The sequence below is a fragment of the Pterocles gutturalis genome, unplaced genomic scaffold (genome assembly GCF_000699245.1).
Source record: "Pterocles gutturalis isolate BGI_N339 unplaced genomic scaffold, ASM69924v1 scaffold12062, whole genome shotgun sequence".
Taxonomy (NCBI): Eukaryota; Metazoa; Chordata; class Aves; order Pterocliformes; family Pteroclidae; genus Pterocles; species Pterocles gutturalis.
In genome coordinates this window covers 22,352-45,951 of record NW_010115455.1, presented here as the reverse complement: position 1 = coordinate 45,951, position 23,600 = coordinate 22,352, and the positions used below count along the sequence as shown (strand labels likewise).

At 37.7% G+C, this 23,600-nt stretch overlaps 1 protein-coding gene across 1 annotated transcript in view; it reads right to left on the bottom strand.

Moving 5' to 3' along the window:
• Nucleotides 1-3,886: 3,886 nt before the first annotated feature.
• LOC104463011 (brain-specific angiogenesis inhibitor 3-like) overlaps nucleotides 3,887-23,600 on the bottom strand; it is a 41,280-nt gene continuing 21,566 nt past the window's right edge. Inside the window, exons 9-11 of the mRNA XM_010075183.1 lie at nucleotides 14,235-14,270; nucleotides 6,638-6,742; nucleotides 3,887-4,705 (exon numbers count right to left, since the gene is read on the bottom strand). Of these exons, the coding sequence (XP_010073485.1) occupies nucleotides 4,517-4,705; nucleotides 6,638-6,742; nucleotides 14,235-14,270 (330 nt within the window). The 3' untranslated portion in view covers nucleotides 3,887-4,516. The remainder of the gene's footprint in view (nucleotides 4,706-6,637; nucleotides 6,743-14,234; nucleotides 14,271-23,600) is intronic.

Sequence of the window (23,600 nt, the reverse complement as noted above, 5' to 3'; positions counted from 1 at the left end):
TTAACTGTTCCTTATAAGAAATAATGAAGTAAAACCTGAATCTAGTACAGAACAAACGAGGAGCAGAGTACTGTAGTGTCGTTAATCTGAGTAACTCATTGCCACAGGATGGACCAATGCAACCTATCTAAGAGGCAATTTTGTTCAAACCAGATCAATGGTTCTTTCTTTACCTTGCAATTGTAATTAATTGACAGAACATTTCAGTGGTAGTGCTAGGGTTAGTAGTCATGCCTATCTTGTCAGCAATTGTTTTTTTTTAGTGAGGCCTCTTTGGCTTTCCTTGCAAAGAAAGATGTGCTTACTTTTTCTAGAAAAGTAAGTAGTAAAGATTACAGCATTGCACAGTTTGAGACCCAGCTTAAAACGAATCATAGCTTCCCAAACACATATTCAACTGGGTACCTCTCTGTTTACTTCCCTCAGCACATGAGAACGGGCTTGATTGCACAAGAGACCCCTATAACATTTTCAAGAGAGGGAAATAACGTTCGCTCCTACAAACTGCTTCTTGTGGCTTATCCAGAGATACCGCACAACCTTGAGCTAATGCCTGAGGAACTCAAAGTCTACTATCGATACACAATGTCTCCATCTGCTGATTGCTAACAGAGATTTCCATGTCCTTTTGCATAAACCCATGGAAAGCACACTGCTGATGCTGTGACAGATGGATGCCTGCTTCCAAGCGGGAAGCAGACCCTTTTGTTAAATCTGGTCTCTAAGTACAGCATTGCCTAGCAACTATGGGAAATGGAGACAAGCCAAGGCATCAGAGAACATTTCACTTGGTGCAGCTCAGGGCTTGGGGGTTTTTGTTTGCTTGGTGGTTTGTTTGCTTTTTAAATGAAACTACCCCAGTTTAATCCTGTGTAAAACAATATTAAGTGATTTATGTCTTATCACCATAGAAGCAAATCATGTACTTACAGAAGGAGTGTCAGGACATTTCCCAGAGAAAAGCACTGTTTCGGGGATTATGAAGAAATTCAGACTCAGCAGTGAATGAAATGGAGAAGACATCTGTTTGTGGTTTCTGTTATGGCTTTGCCCTACAGCTCCCTGGTAAGGAGGCATTAGCATTACACATATGCCAGTGTTAAGCCCATGGCACTCTAAAGGTGCATCAGCATGGGAGCACTCTGTTCTTCCTCTCATCGCTTGCAGCAGCACTTAGTCTCTCTTTCCTTCTTCTCCTTTCCAAGAGATATTGCAGAATATGAGCTGAAGTTCAATACTGACTAATTCAGAGTTCACCTCCACAGAAGATTCTGGGTTAAATAGCATAACACTGGCAAGAGTCCATGTAGCAAATAGCTTTGTTAGCACTTTTGTACAGCAACACCAAACTCCTTTACACAGCCTTGGATGTGAAATCACGGCTATCTTGAACTGCTCTCTGAGTGACCCGTGGCTGCTCAGCTGGATTTTTTTTCCTACACTGAAAAGTCCAAGCTATATTTTGTTTAGCATTGACTCGCCAGAAAAAAATCTTTGTATGTGTACGTAAGAGAAAGAGACAGAGGAACTGCATATTGTTTTATGTGATTCCTAATGTGTATTTAAACTGTTGAGAAAATGAGGCCTTTCCCAAAAAAAAGTATTTGCTTTTTCTGTATGTGCCTAGGGAACAGGTATTTTAAATTGGATCAAGGTAAACTTTAGGCTGAGCTCAACTGCCTTAACCTACTCTAGTGCCAGCTGCAGCAGCACTGGTTAGCTGAGCCCTCAAACAGCTGAATGCTTCTGGAACTGCAGCTGGAGGCCAGGTGAGGTAGCACTGGGTGCATCGAGTGGCACCAGCCCGCCCTGGCAGGCAACTGCAGAGACCCCTGTCACCTCTGGGTCTAGTATAATGTAGGGAGTTCTGCCTCAATTTCTATTTGCATATAATATACTGACAGACATCTCATCAGTGCTCAATCAACATTTAAGCCATGGCATACAAGTTTGTACTCTCCTGCTGGGTTCAGTCTGACTTGCTCCGTTTCACATTGAGCAGCAAACTGTAAGTATTGCTTGTGGAAAACAAATCTCTGCTTTAGTATGAAGCAGTCAGATCAGTAGGCAAACACTGGGTTTCAGCATGTTCTTAACGATTCTAAATATGAAATATACAGGAAAACAAAAAAGTCTAGTGCTTTCTGACAGCACAAGCTCGAAATAAAGAGGCACTGATCATTGCTGCTCCTACACTGAAAGCACATCTGTGACTGCTGTGTGGTGCATAAACACCCAGGCTAATGCTAAACCTGAATCAACTGCGTTATTAATAACAGCACAACTGGGTCAGCAGCGTGTTGAGTGTAGACCAATTTATCATGCTTCCTGGGTAAGTTTGCAGCCTACCCCAAGTTTTCTGCAGTTGTAACTAGACCGCTGTTGAACAGGAGCTAGGTGATATCAAGCTTATGCAAATAATCTCTGCACTATAGTTATTGAAACAGCAAGGTGCTCTAGTTTTGTATCATGTTCGGATCAGTCAAGGGAGATGCAAAATAATATTTTTCAGGGGCCTAAGCTTCTTGATTTGGTCTCAAAAATTAGAAATTTTGTAAAACCTGCTCTGCTTGAGAGATGCCTACCATAGTGGATGAAAACCTTAAAAAATGTGCAGTTTCTCTTATATCTTTATCTAAAGGGAAAATAAGCCTCTTTTAGATTAGAACTTGATATAAAACAAGAGAGAGAGGTTTTTGGTGCATTACCAGGTCTCAGACCTGTGATGTTGGCAGGCTGCATAGCCAGCCCTGACAGCTGCCTCCTTCTGCATCCGTTCTGGGCCAGTTCTGATGGATTGATGGATTGCAATACTGAGTACTAACTTTTAGGCACCTAAAGCAGTTAATGGACTTGATACCAGGTTGGTAGCTAGTTATTTTGTATTTGTGCTGAAGTATTAGATTAGAGAAGTCTACACACTGCATGAGATGCTCACTCATCAAAGTCAGGCTCCTTTTTATGACTTAAATACCTTATTATGGCCCAAAGAAAGGATTTATGAACTGAAACACTTTCCTGAAGGTTAGTCCTAGGTACTTTTCTCTCAGCAGATGAATGATGAACTCCTTTTACCAGTGCTCTGGATTAAGTTCTTGCTGTGAAGCCTCTTTTCTAGTCTTTTTTCATCCTGAACAGATTGGTGGTCATGTTTTCTTCCTCTCTAAGAGCTCTTCAGCTAGTAGGCTGCAGCATATTCAATTCTGTACAGCAGGAACTAAAATAGTTTTGGAAAGCTTTTTTTTCTAGAAATATGTCATCTGAAGATTTGAGATATCCTCCTCTTCCCTCCACCCCCCAGCTATGCTGTAGACGAGGAGAGCAGATGATCTGCTTTTGGTTCTAAGCACAGAAAGGGGGATTTAGTCTTTCTATTCCTAATTGTTTAACTGTATTCCCAACATAAATCATGCTCTGCTCTTGATTTATAATATGAAACACACTCTTTTTTTTTTTTTTTTTTTTTTTAAAATACTCCAGAGTTTTTTATCTTTAAGGTCTTTCTTGTAGTTATACAGCAACAAGACCATGCACAGGATGTAATGATTCTGAATCAACATTTTCTTTGGGTGCTGTGCATTGAAACTTAACTTATTTTCCATTACTTGTCTTTCTGCAACAGGACAAAAATTCTTATAAAGCAGAACAATTGTAACAGTGTTCTGACAAGTCCAATTTATATGGTACATTGTCACAAAAGAATACCTAAAAAAAGGCAGAATGCCTATACAAACCTACTAATATGCTTTAGAAACTCTTTGCAGGAGCTAGAACAAAATACTATTAAAACTCCAAATACATATTCAATATGCATGTTTCTAGATAAAACTTTATAAATATGCAAATTTAAGATAAATACAGAATAAAATGCACTAAGAAACTGATATGTAGACAAAGGTTTATTTACACCATACAACATTTTAAATATTTTATACACAGCTGCAGCAGAGAAAGCTACTCTGAGCTTTCCAGAGAAAACTGCAATAATAAAGATGTGAAATATATTATTCTTATAAAAGTGAGATTATTACTTTATTGCATTTAAAGCAATGAAGAATGTAGCTCAACAGACATTCATTTAATGACAAAACCTTTGCTTTTATATTATAAAGTAAAAAGTGTAGTAATGGCCAAACAGACTGTTATAAACTTTAAAAACTGCATAAATATATACATTGTGCTTCATGGTGAAGTTTTTTGAAAACTAAACCAAATGAAGCTGTTACAACATGAATCGTTGCTTGAGGTTTATCTATAAAGATTACCTTACAAATCCATTCCACGGGTACTTACAACACACGATGGTAAGAATTGTACACCTGGTTCTCCACTAGCCGCACTAGTGGGAATATACTGTACGAAAAAAACCACTGACATTTGGCACGGGAAGAGCCTGACAGAAAGTAGTCAAACTGTTCAGACAGGAGCGTCAGGATTCCCCAAAGTCTCTTTATTGTCAGTGCAATGAATTATTTTTGTTTTGTTTTTCTTTTGTTCAGTTTGTTTTCATTTTTTGTTAAACTTCTGTTTGAAAGTCACCTTCTTGCACATCTAAAGGCAAGTTCAGACACTTCTCCCATTCTGCTGGCCTGAGTTCTAAAGCATCTTTTGCCTCTGTGTCTAATACGTTTATCGTTGTATAGTGTTGGTAGTCGCCTGTGGTTTTGAAACTGTCCCATGGAGCCTTGCTCGGTGCTGAGTTCTCCTGAAGACCAAAGAAAGAAGAATTAAAACCAAAGACAAAATAATGTCTTTTCCATTGGTAAGGCTAACATGATCTCATGAGACACAGCAGCCAGAGAGGGAAATGGCTTTGCAGGGAGCCAGGCTGGCGGGTGTTCAGCGCCGTTGCGACTCTCTGAACAATCAGCACTCTGGCAGACTCCTCACCTGAGCTGCCAGCTGAGCCCTTTCTTTCACAAGAACCAACGTACATGAGGAATGGCTGAGTGATCCAGTACCAATAGCCATCTTTTTAAGAGCGGTGGTTAAGTGTGAATAAAGAAGAGAAGGTAATTGAGAAGAGCTTGCTGCTTGAAATATGGAGTGGTTTGAAGCAGAGCTTGCCAGCTGCATTTTAAATTGGGGCAGGTGTGTGACAGAACCACAGAAACCTAGTCCTTGAAAACGCTGTGAGAGCCACCTTGCTTTACAGGCTGATGAGCTCATGTATATTAGGATTAACAAGATGAAAGCTGATAATTTTCTACTGAATGATTTTTTTTTTTTATGCTAAATTTCATAGGGTAAAAGACATTATGGCCTAAAACGAATTTAATTACTGATTTCTGGTGTAACACGTTGGGTGGAACTTAGTTCCCAAAACCTAACATTTTGGCACCATTTTAGATGCCTATGGATTTTCCGCCTGATCTCCAACTATCTTTCACGAGAGGTGCGGGCCTTATGGGAGTCCTGTGTCACCCCTGGCTGTACCGTGCTGCAGACTGACACCCGAGGCTGTCTGAAATAGCCTGAGATGCCTATATTTAGGTTCCTGGATCACTCTGACTGTCTTACAGATAGAGCATTCCTCTAGGCAGCTTTCATTAGCAAACTTTTCAAAAACATAGCACCGATGCGAAACAGAGTAAACACAACTCTTCTGCTGAGATTCCCTTTGAGATTTTTAATTAATTCAAGCTTTCCGTGGACAGCAAATCTCAAATAGGGAGGTGAATGCAAATTTTACATGTCAGCAAATCTCAGAAGGGGGAGTGAGCGAGAACTGGGTGTGAAATAACACATAGCACAGCTAAAGGTTCATCAAAGAATCAGGGCCAAATTTCTGCTGGATTAAGATGATGTAAATGATGGAAATCCATTGGCCTCACAGCTGCTTAATACCTCTTCTTCATGTCTGAGAACAGCTCTTCTGAAAAAGTTATAGAATACAATGATTCTAGCTCAGTTCCATTTAATATACAATTTTCACATTATAAAATTATATATAAAATTATTACTAATCATAATATTACCGCTAACAAATATGTCACACTAAATTAGCTGTTTTAATTAGGCAGAATCAACTATTTCCTTGGTATCATTATCAGACATAGTCACGGTGTTATGCATGTGTGCATGAGTGTGTGTGTATAAATTTGAATTATGATGATAGCAGAGTCAACTCAGGATGATTTAATTTTTGCTTTTCCCATGGTAAATATTTATAAACCTATTATGGAAAAGACACGGTATTACAGAGACCCTGTGTGCTTTCTGGAATGTCTTATGTATAGGTGAATCTATCTGGACTTGTTTGTAGTAACGAATTTAATATCTGCTTGCCTAGCTAGAGGAAAAGCCCTGTTGGGCAAATTACATTAGTGAGCTGCTTTCTCTCTGTAAAGTCCTTTAGACTTGGTAGGCACATACAGATTTGAAATGTGTCCCTACAGTTCAATTACTTGTCATCTGTAATGATGTCAGTGAGTTAGTTACAGTCTAGTTGTGAAACCTAATGAGTCTTGTCACAGGTCAGACTACTGAAAATAAATTTTGTTCTAATTTCTGAGGCTATGTAAAGGTAGCACAGAATGAGGTCTTCTCAGGAAATAGACTGAATTCAAAGGACTCTTGTTTAACCGTTTTTGTTATGGATCCATCATATTTTAAATAGTTAAGAAGGAAAACTTACCATACTGCCTGATTTCGGTACATCCCGAAATCTGTCCAGTGTCTGAAATTTCTGATTTAACTCTTGAAACAATTCCATGTGCCTCTTTCTTGTATGCATGACCTTCTGCAAAATGGAACATAATTGCTTATATTTATAATTGAATCTGGGCTTTTTTAAGAGAAGCATTATTTTCCCCAACATAATAAAGTAAATTGAATTTGGCAGGGCCTTCTTTTCCCTATAGACTCAACCAATGAAGTGAATTGCACCGAGCCCTCTCTCTGCTCTGTTTAATGTTCTTCCTGTGTACAAGAGACTGTTTTTACCCCACATTTATTGAGTCGCCGAAATTAAAGAGACACTGTTTTTCTGTTAGCCTAGAAGTATTTTGAAAGCGATCGCAGTTTCTCAGAAGGATATTTTTCTTGCACATTAAGAATATTTTCTAGGATTTCTCTTTTCAGCATGGATGCTAACATTTTAATTTCTATAGGAATGCAACAGCAATTTGTAATGGTCCCTGTGGGAATAATTTTTATGAGAAATCTTGGCCCAAAATCAAAAAGCCCTGAATCTTACATCTTTTTAATTAGACATCTTCTTGTCATTCAGATCATCATAAAATGCAGTTGAAATGCCATTCATATTAAGAAAAGTAGGCACAGTTTTCCAATTTTACTTGTTTTTTTTCTGTCATGGACTAGGCAATTGGAAAGCACCCTTCCTCCGGCCCATGCATGGGGCATTCTTCCATAAAAACTGATTATATGGCACTCCTGAGTGAGGTGGGGATGCCAAACAGCCCCCACAGTTGCAGGAGACCCTCAGCTGCCTTGGCAGCTACATGGAGAGTGAAGCCTGTTTTCAAGCCTAGATTGTCAAGCCTACCATCTGCGTTGTTTACAAACAAGCTTACGCTCAGGTATGGATTCAGACCGGCCTCTGGACCAAAGGCGAAGGCTGCTTACTGTCCAACAAATCTCACGGTTCTGTGGTCTGGGTGGGAGGAGGGACTGAGGACGCTTCACCTCAGTCCAACAGCAGATGGGCTCAGCTTGGCTTTTCTTAAGCTTTTGTAACTGCTTGAACATGAGTAACAGCCAGGGCAGCAGCCAGTAGTGTTGACAGAAAAGGTGCAGGACACCAGACCCTCCGCATGCCCACTAGCTGTCAAGCCTGATTTTCCCTGGCGTTGTACACGACAAACCCTGCCAACAGCACCCAAGGGTGACCCTTCCCAGAAACTGACACTTCTGCCAGGACTGGGTCAGTACCTTTTAAAATGGAATGGCAGTCTCTGACCCTCAAATAATGCTTTACCAGTACCAGTTTTAATTTTTATCTCTCATTTGTGTTCTGTGTTTATAAATTTAATGAAATGTGGCTGCTCTTTTGATCATGCATTTCTACCACTATGCTATAATACCCATATCATCCTTAATATAGCTACACCATAGCTTGAGCACTTGTTTCACTTCTAAGAACAGGAAATTGGCAACATTATTCACACAAGAGACATGCGATCCAGCAAGGAATCAAAGACCCGTTAACTTAACACGGGTTTTGGGGTGAATAAGGGAAACAGTTTTGCAGGATTTGGTGAGGAACTCCTTGCAAAATGTAATTTAACTAGAGATAGCTGATCTAAATTTAGGAGGGGAATTTAACTTAAGTGATTTCGTAGGGATTCTTTTAAGCTATTCCTGTTATGGTAGACAGGGGTGTGTGGCAAATTTCATATACATGGAATTTAAAAAAGAAAAGTTCTCCCTCAAAGATTATTATTATTGGTTGAAATAAGGAGACATGCTCGCAAAAATAAAATGGATTTGGTAGGTTAAAATACTGTCTCTAAAAGCAGGAAATAGCATATGACTGTGAAACAAGTATCTCCAGTTGGAAGCTTTTTAACAGAAGTCTAGGAATGTAGAGAATGCTACTTTCTGACATTTTTCTAAATCGTGCACCCAGGAATTTGTTAAACAGCAAGTATGAATAATGCAAATGCCTTACTCAGTTCATTATATTACTTCTGAAGAGAAGCAGGTGGGAGGAGAAATTAAACACTTGCAGTGGGAAGTCTGCCAGAAAAAAGGCTTTAAATTTTATTCTTAATAGTAGAATGACTGTTATGCACATGTACCTACAGATCTTTTGGTTGCTTTGTGTTTTCCTGGCTTCCATTCCGCAATTCCTACCCACTGACACCTGCCCCTTCCCACTGCTTATAAAGAATGATCTGAACCTAAGGTTCAGTAACTTAAATTTCCAACTTTAACTCTTCTTTTGTAGAGTTCTTTTAAATTCTGTGTTAGAAAGCAACATCTTATCTCCTTTCTAGAAAATAGGCTCTGTTGGGTAACACTTTTTAATGAGAAAATAGCCCACTAAGTATTTGTGGGGGTTTAAAATGTTTTCTCTGTTAAATGGAGGTCTTTTCCAACCTTAACGATTCTATGATTCTATGGGCAATGTGGAAAACACAGCTTTGTCAGTCTTAGGAATACATACGTTTTATCAACACTGAGCTGGAGATCTTGACCAATATATACTAGGATGATTGTAGTAGCGTCAGGACCTGAGCAGGACGGAAAAAGAGCCTCTCGTGCTGTCCTTTGAAAGCACACCTCCTCTGGGTGCAGCTGGGGATTTGCCCATTAATGCCGCATACCCACCAGGAGCACCTGCGTTAGCCACCAGGCTACAGCCACACATCTTCTTCTGGTCTTTCCTGCAGGCTCCAGAACTTGTGGCCCACACTCAAAAGGAGGTCAGACTGAACTGACACCCCTTCCACATTTCTACCCTCACTGGCAAGTAAAACCAAGTGTGTTTTTTGAAAAGCCTGACTCTGATGAGCATCTACTCTCAGAAGAGGATTCAGGGTGTGGATGGCTATCATCAAGACGGTAAGGACTTCAAACATAAGTCCGTACCCAGCTCCCTTTTTTATTTATGACAGGATTTTAGCTGAACTCTGTCTCAAGCACAAATAAAGTCATGAAGATTTTTTATTAATCTTATGAATAATAATAATGATGATAATAATAATGATGTCATTCAACTTGCCTTGGATATTTTCTATATTGTCACAGGTAAAAATGCTCTCTCTCAAATATTGCACAAAGTAGCTAAGAGAAAAGAACAGATGGGGGAATGCCTTCCCAGCCCTATAATGGAAACATGCTGTGTTTTCAAGATGTTATAGGTACAATCAGTTGCCAAACATAAGGAATGGGAAAGGATTTTTTCCTGCAGGCATATTTTTTTTCACCTTTCTCTTTGAGAGTTGTCTTCAGGTTAATAAGAGAATGATTTCAAACTTTTGTGTGAGTTTGTTATGTTTTTATAATGAATAGCTATTGCAGATGAAATTCAGAAAACATGCACCTTCAGCAATTAATAATCAATTTACCATTATTGCTGGTGAGACTCTACTGCTCTGTGGAAAGAAAAGAAGACATTTTGGTATTAACACTTGTCCTGTGTATCCTTGCTCTCCCTCATGGGTGGAGCTCAAAAAGAGCCAGAGATGACTTGAATCCTGGGTAGCACAGCAATAGGGCACTTTTCTGAATTATTTGGCATAAATGTTATCACCAGAGTAGATTACAAGGACTGCCTCATAGAAAGGGAAGAGTGGGGTGGATGGCTGGGGGAATCCAGAAGTCAGACCCTCTCATAGGATTTAAAGCTAATTGTGATCTTGAATCCTGAAATGTGTGTCAATAGTACTGCTTAACTCTCCTGTATGTTCCTGTAAGTGTCAGCGCACACCTATTATCAAGTCCTCCTGGGAATATCCACAGCATCTGTATTTCTGTTCAACATAATTAGAATGAATTTTATTTCATCTGACAGCTAAGTATTAGTGCTGAGCTTCATGAAAAAGCTACCTGTCCAGCTTAAGGGAAGAACAGAACAGAATGACTGGGGCTGGAAGGCACTTAGCTTGGGTTGCAGCCAGCAACAGCAAGGATCCAAAACAGCCAGACTTAGGAATTTTGGTCATGTTTTGGATATTGGATTATATGAATGAGTCTAAACTAATCCCTGGTAATAGCAAGAAAAGAGCTGTAAAGCTCTAGCATGTTGACTGTTCATTTTAGAAAACTTCAAGGTTTAAATAGATCAGTTAGTGCTTTGCAAAATCTAATAGTGGACAGTATATTATGTAGGATAAATAGTTTCTGCCTACAGACTAAACCCAGCATGTTACAGTCAGTCTTATTTTTTCTACATAAAGGAATAATTTAAGAAGGTAACGATAAACTATTTAAAAAGGGAAAACAAGGTACAGGTGTCCCAATTCTTGAGAGACTCCTCTCTAGCATTTATGATCAGGCCTGGCCAGTTTGGAGGTCATCTTTTTCTTTCTCCCTTTCCTTTGACTGGAGACATAAGCTTTTTATAACACTAACCAGCACAGTCACAGAACTTTTATTATTTATAGTCCATTGCAAAGGCCTTTAAAACGACACCTGTATTTCTACATACATTGGAGATAACAGGGACAGACTATTTTATGTCACTGATTACAGTCGTGGTCTGCCTGTGTTCACACTGCCTGTGTTCACACTGCCTGTGTTCACACTACATAGCAGCTGTCTTTGAATTGCAACTGCGGGCCTCAGAACAAAAATTGCTCTTCATGTTCTTCTTTGGTTTTATTTCAAATTGTCTATAATAAGGTGAGTGCTATATTGCAGCCCACTAGCAGTATCTTTTTTTTTTTTTTTTTTTTAAACAATGAAACTGTGACTCTACTGTAGCAAGTCAAAACTGTCCAAGACCATTCTCTGGCACTATCTGGCATTGAATGTCCTCCATGAATGCTATGCAATTCTCTCAGACTCTAAAACCAGAAGTCTACAGCTGAATTGCCTATTGTGAATGGTACCTCAGTTGCACGGGTGTCCTAAGGACATTTCAGGAACTGTTTGGAGACACAAGGGTTATCCAGACTATAACAGTAAAGAAAATTCTGAAAATCCATCCATATGAAATCTGGCATTTTGGCACCCAGGAATATTCCCCCGAGAGTCTTTAGTAAGACAGGCACAGCTCGCGGGTTTGTCTTGTATGGATGTAGAGAGATACGTGTGAGAGGTTGAGGGTGTAGAGTCTGCTGGGAGAGTGTTAAAAGTATACAGGGAGCCAAGCTTGACAGAGTCTTGTCCATACTGCATATTTAGCATTTGTTTACCACACCACAGCATTTGTTATACTCAGAACTGTGACAGGACATTGTCTCAGAGAGTGCCAGCTGGCAGTCATCACAGACAAAGCACTGAAAGTGTTAAACGTTTAAGCAGGATGGCCAATCACGCTAGCTTGACCTCCAGGCTCTGTTCTGTTCTGCATTCAAGCAGCTTTGAAGCATCAGCATAGCAGTGTTTTGGTCGCACAACACTATCTCAATTCCCTTCATCAGTATGCCTTGCTGAGCAAAGGAATCTGGATGGCTATTTGAACATTTTATGTCTTTTTTATTTTGCTTTACCTCAGACAGCCAGCCACACTATGTGTAAGAATACAGGAAGGCCCACAAACTTAGTCAGAGGAGCCATAAAACAGGGAGGTGAGATGGGGTTAGTCTGAGTCAGTAGCTCTAAAAGACAGCAAATTTTATTTTCCTTAAACTTACGGTGTGAATTTTTGGTGCATTATTTGAGACTACATGACTGCTTAAGGTAACTGTACTCTCTGGGGGAAAATGACATAGGAGATTAAGGTGTGATATTAAACTACCAAGAAACCACAATCAGACAGGGAAAGTCAGCCTTTCAGAAAAAGTGGGTCATCAAAGCAAATCCTCTCTCTTTGCAAGTCTTCTATGACCACTGCTATGGGTACATTTTGCTAGTTCAGCCTCTTTCTTCTCTATGGACTAGAACCTGAAACCTGAAAGTATATGTGCTGTGTTTACAGCCCAAATAATAATAAAAAATGCTTTTGTTTGCACATGAAAACAGAGAGGGTAATTTATAAAGTTTATGTTTGATATATACTGATCACTGGATGGTAAAGCTTAGCCTGAGATCTGTAGTTTCCATCCAAATATGATTGTACAACTTCTCTGGAAACACATTGTCCTGGTTTTGGCTGGGACAGAGTTAACTTTCCTCATAGTAGATTGTAACAGGCTGTGTTTTGGATTTGTGCTGAGAAGAAGGCTGATAACGCACTGGTGTTTGTAGTTGCTGCCAGGACAGTCAAGGACTTTTAAGCCTCTCTGCTCTGCCAGTGTCTGCAGGGGCAGGAGAAGCTGGGAGGGAGCACAGTCCCAGTTACTAGCCTGGGATTGGAGCTTAGGTTTAGGATTGGGACCCAATTGGCCAATGGTCTATTCCATATCATGCACATCATGCCCAGTATATAGATGAGACTGTGTCCAGAAGTTCTTTCTCTCTCTCTCTCTCTCTGGGTGTCCCCTCTCTCAGGGTCATCTCATTCTCTTGGTTGGCTCTCTGTCTCTTGGATGCTCAGGCTTTTATCTTTTCCAGGATTGCAGTTTCAGGACTCTCCCTGCTCCAGGATTGTTAGCCGGGAATGGGCTGAGCTTTGGTCATTGGGTTGTGAGCAGTTGCATTGTGTATCACTCAGTTGTGTATCAGTTGTGTATCTGTATATTTGTATATATTACTATTATCATTATTATTATCATTATTATTATTTTCAGTTTTGTTGTAGTTTAGTTATTAAATTGTTCTTATCTCAACACATGAGTCTCTTTTCCCTTTACCCCTTTAATTCTCTCCCTCAGCCCAGGAAGGGGGAGGGTGAGCGAGTGGCTATATCATGTTTTGCTGCTAGCCAAGTGTGTCAAACCACAACACACGTATAATGAATTATGCCAAACTACTAACACGCATGAGCAGACAACCTATGCAAAATCCCCAAATCCATAAATTATTAACATCCCTTTGACAACTAACTGCTGTATTGCTTCTGGTAGAGAGTAGAGAAAAAAGCTTCAAATAAACAAAACTCTAAGAAACTTAATCATATTGACTAAGGTACAACGAAATGATCATTAACTAACACAACCAAAACTTCTCATTAAATGGGGTCTAAGTCTGAAATTGCAGATATTCAACGTGAAAAACTTGATTTTTTATATAGAATGTGATCCATAATCTTTGACAACTGCAGCACTTCATCATTCAAAATTTGACACATTCATAATCACTATCTGGATGAACTCATATGCCAGTAAATTAGCATTGAAGAAAGAGAGATAGAACAAATGACTGAGAATCTCTTGAACAAAGCAACCTTCTGCAACAACGTGGCCTGCCCTACAGAAGTGCCATGCTTTTTCAATAGGTAGATAGCCAGAAAAAGAAAAAAAAAAAAAGGATGGAAATGAAGAAGCAGAGAATTTAAAAACTGAAACCATGATGGTTAATACTGAGTTTGATCTCAGAATATTTTACAAACAAGTTGCACCAAAGTAGTTTTAGTGAATTGCTCATCATGTTCTGTACAGTACCAATTGAACAACCCTATGACATCTACTATGTCAGAAGGCTAAAATATGCTAAAATGAACACTTCACATTTACTTTTAGGAAAATACTTTTAATAATCAGGAAGAATTCAGTAAAACTTACTTCAAAGTCAAGGTCCGAATAACGTGATTTTCTTCTCTATTAAGCAGTAAAAAGGAAAGAAAAAAGAGGTTGTATTAACAAGGGGACTATTCATCAAATCATGTTAATGAGTCTAAATACCAGTCTTGTTTTCCTATCAGATATATATTAGGTATTCTGTGAGAGGCTGTAGATTTATCTTGATAATTTAAGATTAATGCATGACTGCATACAGCTTTTTAGATCGGTATCATATTCTTTTCTCTGAAATACACCAGCCTGCATTTCACCGGATGCATAATATGCATGTTATTTGCATGCAATTGAACCTGTTGGTGTAAAAAATATAGCTATTTCTATACTTTCTGTGGTATTTGCAAATTATCATCATATGTATATTTTTTACACAGCTGTCTATGTATATCTATGATTTAGATTTGTATAGGTATACAGAAATAGATTCTTTCCTACATCAGGCTTACATTGGTACAACTCCATTGATTTTAATGGAATAAGTGATAGCAAAATCAAGCTGAAGCTGTCTATACTTTCCATAGCTTCAGCTTGTTTGTTTGCAGTGACAATCTGGATGGAGAAAGCAATGATTTTGTTTTACACTTATGACAAATCTGATTCAAAGCATCTGATACAAAGCAAGAATGATTCACTAGTGAAGTAATCACTTGTATACACTGCAACAGAGTATGATTTCTTAGACATATCACAAATAACTTAGCATTGAATTTTTTTCAGATTCTAAAAGAAACAAATTATAAAGTCAAATTATATCAGAAAGAAGCAGAAATATTATAAAGAAGAGATAAAAATATTTTTTTCTCCTAAGGTTGGAAACTGAATAGCTTGCAATAGACTAAAGGGATGCAGAAACAACGGTTGGAAGAGCTGAGAAAAAGAGTGCAAAGAACATGCGAATGGAAAGAAAAGATACAATCTCCTTGAGGAAAGAGAGTTAAAGGATGGCAAAAGTACTCCAAGAAAAGAAAAAGGCTTGCTGCTACTGTTTAACCCTAATTTTTGTGGTAGGATAGGGTGGCTTAAAGTAATGGTGAATGAACCTTTTCAAATTGCACATAATTTCTGCAGTGAGATACAAATCAAACCCATTAAGTCAAAATGAATAATGTTACTGACTTCATTAGACTTTGATTTTATTTGGTTTAACAAACATGCAGGTTTTAGTAATCTGTTCTGTTTTCTTGCAATTGAAAGAAATAGTTTTACAAGTCTTTCAGTTGTAGAAAGCAGAACATGTTTAGTCTCTGAGCCCTTGATAATATCACTTTGTGACATATTGTCTGGTTTTGTAGTAAAATTTTGATGCTCCAATCTACGATAATATGAAGATCACCATAGCACTGTTGGCACACTCTGATGCCTAAAGAGCTGGGTGGCAGTATAAAAGAACAGTCTACAAAAAAATGAAACCAAACAGTAACAACAAGCTTTGGAGAAGCTATCTTTAATCAGCAAGGCTTGATTTGACCTAGCACACTTTAAAGACAGTATTTAAAAATAAACAATTCTGCAAAAATAAGTAGCATGAAAACATGGAAAAAAACAAAGGTCTTGGAGATAAAAATATGAGGACATTACTCCCAAATTCTTTAGGTAGCTAAGTTCTGATTTCTCACTCATATTAAAAGCGCCATGGTACTACTGTGCCTTTGACAGGGGCCTTCATCATCCCCCAGTAAACTAGCACCTGAAGAAATCTATGTATCTCTAATGAGGAAGGATCTCTTTTTAAGGTGTAATTAGGGCTCATCTACCACTGTAAAGGCTCAGTGGTTACAAAAGACAAAACTCCTACAGCAGATAATGATTTGAAGTTTACAGGAGCAGCTTTGCAAAATGCTTGAAAGGGCTACTTTTGAGCTCCAGTTCCATAACAAACCTGATATTATTGAACTGTCCGACTGACAAACCTAAGTGAAAATATGGAAAATTTAGGAAGAAATGTGTAATTTGCTAGATATGATGATTTATAAAATTGGAGCCTTAAGTCTCCCTGTCCACAGTGCAAATGTTCCTGGCATGGCTGGATTGCTGGGTTCTGCAGCCAGAGAAGTCTATCACTGTTTACGTGGTAAAAAGACATATCTAACAGACTGCAACATTCTGAACTGGGCTATTGTCAGAAAGAGGTAACTACTGCAATTTTGCTGTTAGATCACACCAGTTATGACTAAACAGGTCATACCACAGGTTTATCTCAGTGAGGATTTTTCTAGGGCTCAATATAATGATGGAATAGTTTCTCTTTGATCCCAATTGTAAGTTGTCATTTGTAATAAATTCTTCTCCTAGTTTCTGCATGATATAGAACAAGCCTAAACCATGCAGATCATCACTTTAATTGTGATTGTAGATATACATCTTTTCTTAAATGAGGTTTATATGTTAAGTCTTTTTTGACTGAGAAAAATGGGGTTTTGCACACATATCTAAATGCTTTCACAAATCAACCGTCTGGCTCACTCTACAATTCAAGTTAACAAAAGCCATCAGCTGAGTGAAGTGGAATATGGGGGGCAAAAAAAATCTTTTGCATCAAACGAGCTGCTGAACTGGTCACACCGGTATGTTTCTTTTCAAAAAGCTGTTCCTTTTACCCACCTGTAAAACTGAGAATGATTTTAGCCAACATAAAAATTAGAGTGGAAGCTGGTGTTCTTTTCAAGAATAAGTTGGAGATCTGTTTGAGTATTAATGTTATCAGTATATCAACAGTAAATGACTGTAAAGGCTAATACATACGGTTTGCCTTAGTGTTTTGTACTTAAGCGGATTCTGTTGTGATGCTTCAGGAATGACACAGAGAAGGGCAAGTATAAAGTGATATTTCTGCTGCAATACTCTCCCCTGTTCTTCAATAGTTTAGGAATTTCCTCGGGAGGAGCTTACACTGTTGAACTTGATAACACTTTTTTACATTATTCTATTAGTCGAATAATGTTTAATAATTATTCCTAATTTTGACATCCAAAATGTGCCAAGGCAGTGAATTCTACAGTTTAAATACGTACACCGTGACAAAGGAAATAATGTTGTTTATCCCTTTGCCATTTCATTTTATGCTCCTGGTTTTTATATTATGGGAAATATGAATAATTGTTCCCCGGTCACTAATGAGTCATCTGTTTTCCAAGCTGAAGAGCCCTAATCCTCAAGACCTGCAAGGGTAACTTCAGCCTAAAAAGCTGAAGACACATGCAATTATTCAGCAGCAGGGAGTCAGCTGGGATAATTCTGGAAAAGCTGATGTGTATGGGTCAGTAGTGAACTGCAACCCACGCAAAATTAAAAATGCTACCAAAAAAAAAAAAAGGTCAAGTCTGCATTTAAGCAGGAAAGGGTGTGAATAGCTTATTCGGAACAACTCCAGTGAGTTGCATTGGTGCTCTACACTGAGAGAAGACAAATCATACCTGCAAACTGGGAAATTTCAGAGGAGAGCAGCAAAAAAGTACTTTTAAAGAGTTAATAACACAGGATCAAAGGGAAAGGATAAAAGTGATACAGCTTGTTTAAACTTCGGCTCTGAAAGAGGCAGACACAGAAGCTTGTTCAGAAACCTTGGAAGGATATAAACACTGATAAACAAAGCTGGTGTGAGAAAAATCTGAAAAGTTGTAATTCAGAAAAAAAAATGGAAAAAAAACAAAGGAAATTTCAGAGATGCTGCCAGAAATAGAGTTTATGTAACTATGAAATAATCTTCTAAGGGAAACAGTGGAAGCCTTTCACTTGAAAATGAAGTTTGAATATGTATAAAAGAAATGCACTGTAGAAAATGTTCTTGCATTGATAGAAGAGATGACCTGGCAAGCTTTTTCCATCTCTGATTTCTACAGCTCTTTGATCTTAACTGATAAAATCCATTTTGCAGCATCCCCCTCCCCCTTCACGCCAGGACCAAAGTGAAACTCTGTGAAAAGAGATCTGCAGCCGTAATTTATTTTAAATCAATTTTACTTTGTGCTAATCATGTACAGCTTCTCTGTGTAATTCCAGAGCAACTTTAAACTCTGCTCATAGAGGGACAAAAATAGAATACTGAAGAATAATTTCCATACACCAGCATGCACTAATCCGCTGGCACCAGGAAAGAGCTGCTCTCACTAAACGACTAATAAAATCCCTCTCCATCTCTGTAAAATGACAAATGCCTGGTTTTCTCCTTTTTCTAGTCTGCATTACACCACTACCTGATTAATTACATGAGGTACTCCTGAAGATATATTGCATTATGTGAAGTATAATTGAAACCAGAGATACCATATTATAGCGAGGGCTATAACCATGCTTCCATTAATATAAAGCCTTATTATCAGCAGTTTGTAATTCACTCTGAGATTAGATTTGACATACAAGATCTTAGCCTGGGGAGGATATTTTCTCTGAACAAAATTAAAGGAAAATCTATTTTGGCTCTCAGAGATATAAAAGTGGAATGTGGATAGACAGTTTTGATTTCAAATGCCTTTTGTGTGTATATAACTGAAAAAACCCCTTAGTTTCCGAATAGAAGATTATGTTGGCTATGATTTCATAACACAAGCTAGACATAAATCGAGTAAATTTTCATTAAAAAGTGGATTATCTCTTTAATGTGGGAATTTTAAGTCTTTAAAATGTTCTAGCAATTTTAGCACATCAACATGAACACACAGCACAAACACAACTTCAGAGATCTTCATTTAATACCATTCTGCTAAATTTATTCTGGTTTGCTGATCCCTTTTTTTTTTTTTTTTTTTTTTTTTTTTTTTTAATAGGGTAACCTGCATATATTTTTACTCAATCAATCAAAACCACTTGTTTTGTGATTCTGTAAGGCTCTGGGGGGAAATGCAGCATCTCTTAAATGGACAAGCAATTGCAAATATGTTTCTTAAGAATCATATGTAGTTAAGGTAGCTGCTTATAACATAAAGTCTGAAATATATGTTACATTTCATAATACTAAAATCTTGGTTCTTTATGTCTCCAGTTACCAGAATCAGCTCTGCCTGATTCTATCCCCACCTCTGTATGGCAGCCTGAAAATAAGCAATTTCTGAAGTCAGAGGAATCTGAGACCTACTCACTCAAGTGAAAGAAAGAGAGGGTTGTTATAGGGCTAAACTTCATTTCACTGAGAGTCACAAAATTGGCAAGAGCTATCTCCACAGCTTATTGAAGAATGAAATGAGGAATGGGAGGGATAGAAATCGGAGAAACAGAATACCTGAAAATAAATGCAATGTGGAAATATGATAAAGAATTCCTGTGGTGCTTGTCTCTCTGATTTTGTTCTCTCTCTCTTTTTTTTTGTTACTTCTCATATCATAAATCAAAATGACTTCACACAATTTTGCTTTTGTTCTGCCTGATGCTCTGGTACTTTATTGACCAGACTGACTGTTTTAACTGCGTATTTCTAGTCTCCTTTCCAGTCTTTTTATTTATTTTAATATTTTATTTATTTTAATTTAGACCTTGTTCCTTCCATGATGTTTTTATTTCATTCTTCCTAATACTTTCATTTCAAGCTTTTTTTCTGTTTCTGCCATACTTTTTTTTCTTTTGGCATATCTGTCTTTCTTTTTATCCTCTATATCTTTATTTTTTCTTTGTACTTCACTATATCTTTAATGTATCCCTTTATTTTCTCAGCTGTAACTATATTTTCTTCCTGAAGTCCCCCATCAGTGATCGGGCCAAGGACCTCTGGAGTTGACTGTCTTTGAATGTCATATAAAGATCTCACAGCAGAAACTGAGACAGAAAAATAAAGAAGGAAGAGATGAGACTGGAAAGATAGTTCTGGTCCTTTACTTGGCAAACAATTTGGGAACTCCTGTCCTGCCTGTTCTTATAAAGCAGATACTCTTTCTTCCCTTTAATAAATGTTCCTATTGCCTGTCTTTGAATATCCTTCCTCTTATAATACTTAAAAGTCTTTGCTTCCTTTCAGCTCTTTTCCGTTTCTGCTCACACTACACTAACCATAGTTCCCTTGAAAGAGCCCGTCATTCTTCTTCCACAAAGGTAACGATGCAAGTCTCATCGCATATTCAGGCAGCAGGCATCTACTCCATCTTGAATTTTTTTTTTTTTTGCACAATAAAAATAAAATAATTACTTATGCTCGAGATATGTTGCGCAGTCAGCTTCTTCCGCTGCATTCAATCCTCCTAACCTTTCCCTGCATCTAAGTGGCTGAGAATACACTACTTCACTTCCATTTTAATGAGCACCCCACTCTTAGTGTACGTTTTCAAAACAAAAAAACATTGCAAGAGAGTGTATTGAGAATGCTTTTGTCATTAAAATCAAAACATTTTAAACTGCAGGAGCACACATCAACCCACTTTGATGCCAAGGTAGCAAAGCATGTTTTAATCCATGCACATAAGGATGTGCAGGAGATTAGCCAGATGTTCAATTAGTCCTCCTAGGAAACTCTGTGATGTACTAATATGCCTGTCTGTGCCTATAATCACATAAGTACTGTTGGGTACATACCAGATAAAATTAAAAAATCACTGATTTGCACATTTGGAATCTGCAGACTCTTAAATGTATACCTCTCTGGGTGATACTTGTATGTGAATATTATGGCATTCACAGACTATCTTTTGAAAACTTAAATTCTATAATAAAGCACTTGGTTGTTCCCAACTAAGCATTTTCTTGAGAAAAAAAATGTGTAGATATAAAAACTAGAAGAAAGTTTTAGAAGAAAGTTTGTGGCACACTGTGGGATTCATCTGACTGAATTTAGGACATCAACATTTTTGGTGTTTATGTAACTACTCATTCTGGTTTCCTCTACAGCACTTGAAAAAAGACACCTGCACTGAAGCCATGTGATTTACTTTGTCCTGGAGTAGATGACTAGAAGTGGCCTAAAAGTGCCTATTTCTCTTAATTGACTCAAAAGGGGAACCAAATGTGAAAAGCACTTTTTTCATATCAGAAGGGGAATGCCTACATTTAGATATCTAGTGGTAAGGATGATGGATCCTCCTTGCAGAGTTAAAAGTCAGGACATACGTTCTTATCTCTAGACACACTTTTTAATTATCCAAAAAGACACATGTTGTTCTAAGGGCTGCTCATCTCTTGGAACATGCAAAATACAGAAAATAACTGATTTAATGAACTTAGAAAGGTAAAGATGTTACTCAAAAGCTAAATTTTCCAAACATATTGAAATCTTTGAATGATAATGTGTATATTTCTGCAAACTGGTACCTTGAAACACAATACAATAGCGTTTCACTAGTAAGATGGAAATTAAAATAAATCATTTTATTTTATGATGTGAAAAACCTTAGGGCTTATATTGTCCAAAGTGTCCTCTAATTCTGCTGGTTCAGTTTTATGGCCACAAAACTAGCATCTACCATAAAATGAGTGGACAAATAAGAACTATTGTATATATGTAAACATATTTTATTTTACTGGGTGTCCAGTTGCAACCAGTTATGCCTGCACTATTTTTGCAGCTTGAGGTGTTTGTGGGTTCATAATTACACTTCTGAAATCAGAAGCTGGGTTGGATTGACATACAACACTTTAAGGCATTCTCATAAGATGATGAATTCTCTAACCATTATGTAAGCTATTCCCATTATTATGTTCGTAATAATTACTGACCTTAAATTAACAAAAAAAAAAATATTGTGTTAACACAGGTCACAACTGCAGAAGACACAAAAGGAGGCCTCCGCCTCCTGTCTTGGGACATCTCTGTTTCTTAAGAGAAATGAATGGGGAACTGCCCCTATAGAGCAGAAATCCACGTGCTTTTATGTTGGACTTTAGGTGGGACAGCAGTATGAGCTGATAGGAGAGGGAGTCTTTGTACTGCTCAGGATCTTTATGGCTGCGGTAGTCATGCTCTGCCTGGAAAAACATGGGCAGAATGATCTTGAATGTCCTGCTGCAGGTTTTGTGGCTCCATAGTGTCTGACAAAGCCTCGTCATTTGAAAGGTCTTGAAATCTTCTAAAATTATGTTGTACTGGACATCAAAAATATTTAAAAAAATCCCTTGCCCTCCCTTCTTTATTTTGTTTATGGCAGCAATAAAAGTTAATCCAGCTGGTCAGCTCTAGCTAATACCATTTTGGGGCTTTACCTCAACCCTTGCTTCTTACACACTGAAGACATAAAAACACAACCACATTCTTTATCTAGCTGGATCTGTTCATCTGGATCTGCTTGAGACTCTGTTTTTCTTCTGTGTACAATTTTTTTCATGTTCCTATCTTCAATTCATTGCAGCACGTCCTTACCAAAAGATGAAGTAATGCTGTATAATCAAGTAGTGTTGAGAACCACAAAGGCAGACACAAAAGCCAAAACAGTTCCTTTCATTTCTGATCTGCCCTAATATCTGGTTTTTTCCTAATACATAGAATTATGCTGGGTTTGGTTAGGTTTAATAACATAACTGTTTACAGCTTTTTGGACCAAAATACAGCTTTCTAAGCCTAATATGTTTACCAGGTTCGAAGAGATTAAATATTTAGTACCATATTTTATTATATTTTACTACATTTTCTACTACACACTTAGTAGCCTTTTCTGAGCATAAAAATGTCATACAGAATGGTGATTCAGATTTGGTACCTATATCTCACCTTAGAGGTAAGCTTAAAATATGATACAAATACTGTTAAAAAAATTAAGTCTAAAGGAGCACTGTATTATGTTTGTAGATTTTAAGGCACATTTTCCAAAATGACCTCAGGAACTGTAATTCTGTGTAAGATAAAGTAATTATTGTCCCAATTTTTAGACCATAACTAAAGTCTCCTTTTTTTAGGTCTCCTGGATGGCCTTTATCACCAATAGAAAGAAAGAGGCATCACCAGCAAGTAATTTAGACCTCAGGTAGAGTGGATTGTATCGTGTCAGGTATGTCTGTCTTCTCAGGGAATTACGAACCTTCCCTAGATATCTTACCCAAACGTCCAGTCTTAACTGGGCTGGATTTGTGCCTCACTAGCCTTAGAAATAATTGTGAAAATTTGTCCTGAGACTATACATATTCACTTTAACAACAAACAAAAAGTGGATATTATTTGATTACTTGCAAAGCCCCACACTTAATTTTTCAATTAATTTTTTTAGTTAAATTATGTCTTGTAAAAACTTATGATAGTACACACACAATATGTACAACATGGGAAATATTTCACTTTCAAAGCTTGTAAAGGCATCACTTGAAAAGAAACTAAGTTCTGATCTTCTGCCCAAACTCTTCAGACAATCCACACATAAAACTTCAACTCCATTTTAAAATAATATCCATAAGTATCCCCTATTTATGAAGCATCACCTACAGTTCTGTGTCTAACAACTGAAAAAT